This window comes from Vidua macroura, chromosome 2 (assembly GCF_024509145.1).
Source record: "Vidua macroura isolate BioBank_ID:100142 chromosome 2, ASM2450914v1, whole genome shotgun sequence".
NCBI classification, from domain to species: domain Eukaryota; kingdom Metazoa; phylum Chordata; class Aves; order Passeriformes; family Viduidae; genus Vidua; species Vidua macroura.
In genome coordinates this window covers 68,989,907-68,997,209 of record NC_071572.1, presented here as the reverse complement: position 1 = coordinate 68,997,209, position 7,303 = coordinate 68,989,907, and the positions used below count along the sequence as shown (strand labels likewise).

The window sequence follows — 7,303 nt, the reverse complement described above, 5'->3', positions numbered from 1 at the left end:
GACCCCAGAGGTCCAACCAATACTGGTTGGTAACCCCCATTCCCATTTCTACATCCAAGCAGATTCCCTGACTCAGAACATCCCAGGCCCAGATATGGCCATGGACATTTTGCATCCTTGTGGTGCCCAAGCACAGCATTTCTCAGTTCAGCCTTTTCTAGACAGTTTCCAGGCAGTGCCCAGACAGCCACAGGCCTTTCCTGGGTCAGAGCATCCGTGGGGAAGTCTGTGTCATGTTACATAAAAACCCAGGACTTTTGCACAGGTGACCACATCTTCTATCAGGTCACTTAGATATTCTACCTCAAGGGATACTATGCAACATAAAAGCATACTGGCCTATATGGCCTTTTACTTCACCATTTCAATATAACACAGCTTTTTACCCAGACAGAACAAGTAGAAATCATTTTTTTACCACAGTAGTAGGACTTGACTGAGAAGGTCAAGGAAGAATGAAATTAGATTTTTTTTGTAAAATAATCAAAGTCCTACATGAGGGAGAAATTTCTGTTCCAGGAACAAATAATTGCACACAACTACACGTATCTATAAGTGAGAGACTTTATTTGAACCAATTTTTCAAATACAGACATCTGTATTATTCTCACTTCTCGGGAATGTTTTCTGCTCATTTTTGAAGCTTGCAACCTTAGGACAATATTCAGGACATATGTGTACATTAGATCTCTGCAGATGGACACACTCATAATGCACAAGTACAATGAGTGAGAGACTCTTTCCAGATCCTCACACAAGAGCATCGGAAATGGGCCGCTCTAATTGTCAAGTTCTGCTCTTTTTAGCTTCCAGACACGTCACAGTTCTTGATACTCTCTAGGCTGTAGCCACCTTCTTCAGGCCCCGATTTATTACTGTGTTACTTCAGCTGTATGCCAGTGGAACTCTTCAAAATAGGGCTTAGGTGATGCACAGGGATTTGTTTTATTCATTGGGAACAGGCATGAGCATAAAAACCAAGCTATCAGGTGAACAGTTCACCTGGGATTTTCTTTTGTGAGGGTAGTCTAGGTCTCAGGCTGGGATTTCTTTTTTTACGAGTGACCAGTGGTTCTGGGTGTGTAATACATGAATCTTGATGTTCAGAGCATACAGGGGACCTGTGGCTTGGACCCCAGTGAGGTGTCTCTCAAGTTGGGCACTCCAGATGTGAGCCACTGGGGTCACTAGCCTGTTCTGCAAATCTCGACCTTCACCTCTTCTTCCAAGTATTGCTCAACAGAAGAATGTAGTAATAAAGCATTTTAGGTAAGAATGCAGGCTCGCACATGACCTGAGATCAACACCCTGAAAAATGGATAGAGGGTAGCGCTTTCAGGACCACCTAAATGACTCATGATCTTCAGTTCCATTTTGGGAAATGACTGGAGAATTTCAGGCCTGAGACCCCCAAATGCGCTGCAGAGAGGAGTTTGGACATCCTTCAGCATCTGGGCCTTAGGAAATTGTGTCTCTTTGAAAGCCAGTAAAACGTGTGCTCTCAAGTGCCCATGTCACTTAGGTTATTCTGAAAACTGTACCCTATATACATATAGGTAGATAAGGGGCAGACTTTCACAGGCACAAGTGGCAGTTAGACATGTAACTCCCATTGATTTTTTTCCCCCTCGGGGACCTGGAAAATCCCCCCCCGAGGAGTTGAATCCTCCTCTCGCATTATTTTCACACCAGATTAACACCACTGGTTCCAGTGGAGCGACTCCTGAGTTACCCCAGTGTGAGCGAGAGGAGAACCAGTCCTGAGGTGCTCTAAATATCCAGTGAAAGTGCTAATGTGGCAATGCAGAAAAGCAGGGAATCTGAGCACAGGCCTGGAAGAGGATCCCCAACATCACCTCTGGTGCTGCTGAGCTGTAGGTGACCACCAAGCGGACTTCTTAGCCAAGAGGAACCACAAAAACATTCATTCAAACCCCTCCCTCCACCTCTGCAAACCATAGCCACTCATTTCCTTCCTAAGATACCTATGACAAACAGCAGACCTTCAGTATGAAATGTCACAAGTGCAAGTTTGCTGTTTGGAGTCCACAGGAAAAAAGAAATAACTCCTGTGGGGAGTTTAGTATTAATTCCCTCTCCCTTTTTTTATTCTTTCCTTTTTTTCTAAACTCCTCTCCATCAGTCATGGCTATTTCTTTCATCTAGAGTAACATATTTCCCAAGCAGTGATGTTTATGTGGTCACCACGGGTGAGTTCTTTCTGGCTAAAACCTCTCATGGGGCTGCATTAGGGTTTAGGATTGGAAAACTCTGGGTCTGAAGGGATCTCAGCAGAATGCCCTTTCCCTCCCTTTGGAATGTGGCTCACAGAAAAGCTCCTTGGCTGATGCAACTATTGCAAGGGTTGTGGGGTTTCATCTGCTATCAGTCATCTGCAGACAGAATAGCACAAGCATTGCAAAGCAGACCAAATTCATGCTTACAATCTACTGCATTGATGGGGAGTTCATGTTGGAATGTTTTTCACTTTTTCAAAGCTTAGTCTAATGAAATGTAGTAGTGAAATGTCAAGAGCTGGCCTACAGCTGGTACAAGCATTCAGGATAGCTGTGGGTCACTAGCGTATCTTTCAACAGGGACATGGAAAAAGCCCCACTAGGCCTCTGAATTTCCACAGCACTGCATGGTGAGGTCAGGCACCATGTTCCCAGTGTGAGTCACTCTAATATGCCCTGCCCTTTTCTTACACAAAATAACAACCACAGGCACCTCCAAGCAAACCTGTATCTTCTTCAGGGAGAGAGAATTAGATCCATACTCCCTGGGGAATTCCTGTATGTTGTCACAGCAGGAGTAGTAGAAAAGCTTCAACTACTCTGCTGATGACTCTTTGCTCCACTCTTTACTTCTGGGACCTCCTACCTCTTCTGCTTTCAGCTCACTTGGTGTCTTGCTAGAAAAATCATTCCTCAAATACCCTTGTTCTCTTTCCAGTTTCCGTCCCATGCTACATCCTTTATAGTGTTTCCTTTTAGCCTTTGAAAATCTGGCTGAAGAGGCAACTCAAGGAAATCCAAATGCTTTTCTCTGCTCTCTTCCTGTACCCTGAAGACAGCCCAGCTTCCTATACAAATCTTGTGTATTACACATTAAACCACTGCCTGTTCAAGGCAGGGTTTGTCTCTGTGCTCTCTCTCATGCTTTCTTTGCCCTGACTCTCTGGCAGGATCAGGACACGGTACAATAATAAAGATAGGGGGTGCTTGGTTACAGCCAGTAATTTTAAACTGGAACCAAGGGAGAGGAATTAGTATTTAAATTATTTAGGTTTGCAGTTGGTAACCACATATCCTGTTCTCTTTGTGGGGGGGGGAAAAACCAAAATACAAAACCCAACCCTTTGTTGTCTAAGCAACATGGCAATGTTCTTACAAATGGTGACAAAACACGCGCAATGCCCCAACCATCAGCCAAGGGGGAGGCAACATGCGAAATACAAAGGTAAAACGTCCCTGGGGAGAGAAAGTTGTTTCATTTTTTGAGGAGGAAGGAAGGCCTATGTCCAGGAAGACATGAGAAGTGGCTTTCTTTTCCTTATAAAATTAAAAATAGTAATAGCAAAATGGAGGCAAGATGAAAATTTTGGAGTCTGAAATCAGAAGAGCAGGGAAACCACATGGTCTTTGCAGAAACAGGCAAGACAGAAAACCTTTTGAAATGGTCATGACAGGAGATAAGGCCAAACAAAAACCATGGTCCCTCCTTCCTGCCTCCTCCCAAACACCTCTCCCACAAATCCTGAGAGCTGAACCTCAGTTCTCTCAACTTGGTGCTAGAGACACAGGGTGTCTGCAGTGTCTGCGCTGGGCCGGCCCCTTGTGTGCTACGAACAGCAAACATACGGTACACCTCTCCTCCCTATGCCTCAGCCCCGTGTCCCTCAGAGTGCTCTCCCTCCCAAACACCATCCACACCCTGCTGCTGCCATGGCAGACACGGGTGGGATGGTGAGACCTGACATACAGTCCAAGCAATGCCTGATGTCTGCGCTACATTTGCTGAATTGAGGTCAGGCTGGAAGGTGTCTCAGGGTTTACCACCCATCATGACATGGGAATATTAGCATATATATCATTTATGAAGTATGACACAATACCTATCTGTCAGTCAGCCCATCTTTCTACCTATTTAGTCTGTCTAATCTACTTTAGCTATCTACGTTTCACTATCTCTATCAATCATCTATTGCTCCATATTATCTAATTTCTTCCTGTCTCTCTCTCATCTTTTGCACTCTAATCTTTCTTTCTCTAGCTATACTCCCCTCTCTCTCCCTATCATCCATCTATCCACACAAAAATCTTTTCCCCCCTTATCTCTCTAATCCCTGTTTTTAAAAATCTTTGTCCAATCTATCTCCCACTCTCTCTTTCCCTCTCTTTAGAAAAAAAACCTCTCTGTCTCTCTCTCTTATTTCTACAGAATGCCAGGAAGCACATGGAAATGAATCCTCACATGTTTTGATGGCACTTCCTGTGAGCAGTCTACGTTCAGTGATCATTTCTGAGGAGACACTGTTCATCTTTTCTCCCTATTTCCAGCAAAGAGATGGAGGAGAACAAAGGAGTAGGACAAGGAGTGCCAGCCAGCCCTCCATGGGGCCATGGAGCTGCCACTACAAGAAGCATTGGCCACCAAAGGACGTTGGAGCTGTCAGCCTTCCCATCTTTTGGTCTTCCTGCTGTGAGGACAATTTAATCCTGGTCCTGCAGCATCACACAATTATGCTGCAGGGTACTCTGGCTGTCATTGCCAATGAGGCCAGGAAACCATGCAGGAGCTGCTGGGAAAGCACATTAAAATAATCAGGGCAGTGAAAGAGCAGTAATTAGCTTTTATGAAAGCCCAGATATTACTAAATGCATTTTAACTGTTTGCTCTCACAGCTCATAAAGACAGCAGCAGACCCAGATGGCTGCACAAGCTCGGGATTTGGTGTCTGTCATTCTTCCTCTGGGACAGGCTGGGTGACATCAGGGAACAGCCCCACAACCTGTGGGAAGCAGTGGTGGAGATTTAGGAGGTGAGGCTCTGCCCAGAGCTGTAAATGACAGCTGAAAACCTTGGCCCTCATTAGAGCTGGGTGAAACACAGCAGGAGCAGGGATGAGGTATTTCTCAAAGTGCCACCAGCTGACTCCTAGGCCACCAGGCCTTATCCTGCCCGTGTGCCTATTTATTCAATAAATATTGAATAATAATTGGCCCAATTTATTTTGCCAAACAGAACACTTCTGGGGGGCCACACTATGCTATGCAGGGATGTCAACTCCAGCCCAATGGAGTGAGCATCATCCTACTATGGCAAGAAGCTCAGGTCCTAGGGCCCTGTCCCCTCACAGCGCTTGACGCACCCCTTGGCAGGGGTTAGACCTTGGGCACAGACCAAAGCTGGTCCCTCTGCAGGCTCATACCTTCAAGGTCACCACAGTTCCCCAAATCAGGGCCTGGAGGTCTCCAAGAGGGATGCTTTCAATGATCTCTCCTAAAACTGATTTTGCTACTTTCATTATTTATGTTAGTCAGTGCTAACATCTTGCTCAAAATCCAAGCCTGCTCCCCTTAAAAATCCCCTCAGTAGTGCCAGAGAGAGCAGTCAGCCACTGACTTGTGGCCAAGGAACACAGCTGGGCCACACAAGAAGTGGCCCACCAAAGACCACAGGCCAGCAGGATGTACGGCAGCATAGAAATGCGACACGGTGGTATTAATTATAATTATTCTCATTTATTATAATTATTGTTCAGTTTGAAAAAGGAGCCTGGAGCTAAGCATTACGCTAATTGGCACATTTTCTAGTTGTTATTTTAGTTCTGAAAACAAACTGGGGTTTAGTATTCTTTTTTGTTCACTTGTTTGTTGTGTTTGGTCTTTTGTTTGTTTTTTCTTTCGTTCATTCCATCACATTGAAAAAGGAAGATAAGAACCTGTTTTCCCCCCTCTTTTGTTTTTACTCATTCGGTAAGTCTGGACTCCTCAGATGAACGTAACATTGCACACACACACACTTGGAAAAGGGAGAGAGGAGAGAGAGAGAGAGAGCGAGCGCTCGCAGTGGGCAGACAGACACACGCACGCGCCAGGTCAAAGAACTCTGATACAGTGCAAGAATTTTCCCAAAATGATTGGATCATCATTACCAAAAACTTGCCATAACAACACCAAGAAACAAAGAAATGTTTAAGCCACACTGTTTGACTGGGATTTTTCCTGCTTTTTTTTTTTTTTCTTTAAATGTTTGCCACACAGAGAGAAAAAGGGTTTAAGTGGTAATGGGAGAGGGACAGACACAGGCTCACAGATGTGAGCAGGAAGGGGGGAAATCGAGATTGGGGTGGGAAGGAAGGATAGAGGATAGGGGGAGGGAGGGAGGGGCAATGGGGAGTAATTTCTTAATGTTCAGGCATTTTCTTGGTCCGCCTTGCTCTCTTCTTCTTTCACCTCTTCCTGCTGGGCACTTTCAGTAGGTTTGGTTTCTTCTACAGCATCTAGTGGGGAAAGAGATGGTCCAGCGTTAGTCAGCCATTATCTAAAACATCCTGCATGTGCACACAGCCTGATGGACTGCATGGCTTCAGGCTTCTCCCTGTCCAAAGTCACCCAGGTCTCAAAGTCCCTGGAATTTCTGCAGCATGAAAAGAACATGCCAAGGCTCAGCCCAGCAGGCAAATATGTAGCTCTCACAAAACACTTTCAGCCAGAAAGCATGTGCCACGGGAAGGAGCTGCCTTGCTCGCTGCTGATGCACTAGACAACCACTGTTCATTTCATTAGGGGCGCTGATTAGATTCCTGGCTTATCAGCTACATCACACACCCTATTACAGAACTCACTGACTGTACCAACCACTGTTGAATCATAGTCCCCCAATTACAATATGGATACTACCAGCCGAGACTTAAAGAGAGCCACAAAGAACAAACTCTATACACGCTTGAAGCCTGCAAGACCCAGAGGGAAAAATTTTATATCCTGTAACTCAGACTTGTCTCACACTGAACAGAGATCTAGAGAAATGTCTCTAGCCTTCAAGAATGGGAGCCTTCATCCAGAGGTTGCCACATCTCTCCAGTTTTCTAGTCTCTCCTTTCAAAAGCAAAGCTGCCCTGGGGGGAAGCACTGAGTCTAACTGGGAGCTGGGTTTGCCTGTCAGTCAGACACCTTGTTCTGGCACACCATCCACATGAGAAGTTAAAACTACTGCTTAGGAGCTGTACCACAATGAACTAGACAGAGGATCAGAACCCAGGAGAAGGCAGAGGCAGCCAGGAGGAACAAGGCAA

At 45.4% G+C, this 7,303-nt stretch overlaps 1 protein-coding gene across 1 annotated transcript in view; it reads right to left on the bottom strand.

Moving 5' to 3' along the window:
* Positions 1–550: 550 nt before the first annotated feature.
* GAP43 (growth associated protein 43) overlaps positions 551–7,303 on the bottom strand; it is a 58,001-nt gene continuing 51,248 nt past the window's right edge. The window contains exon 3 of the mRNA XM_053971230.1: positions 551–6,508. Within this exon, the coding sequence (XP_053827205.1) occupies positions 6,420–6,508 (89 nt within the window). The 3' untranslated portion in view covers positions 551–6,419. The remainder of the gene's footprint in view (positions 6,509–7,303) is intronic.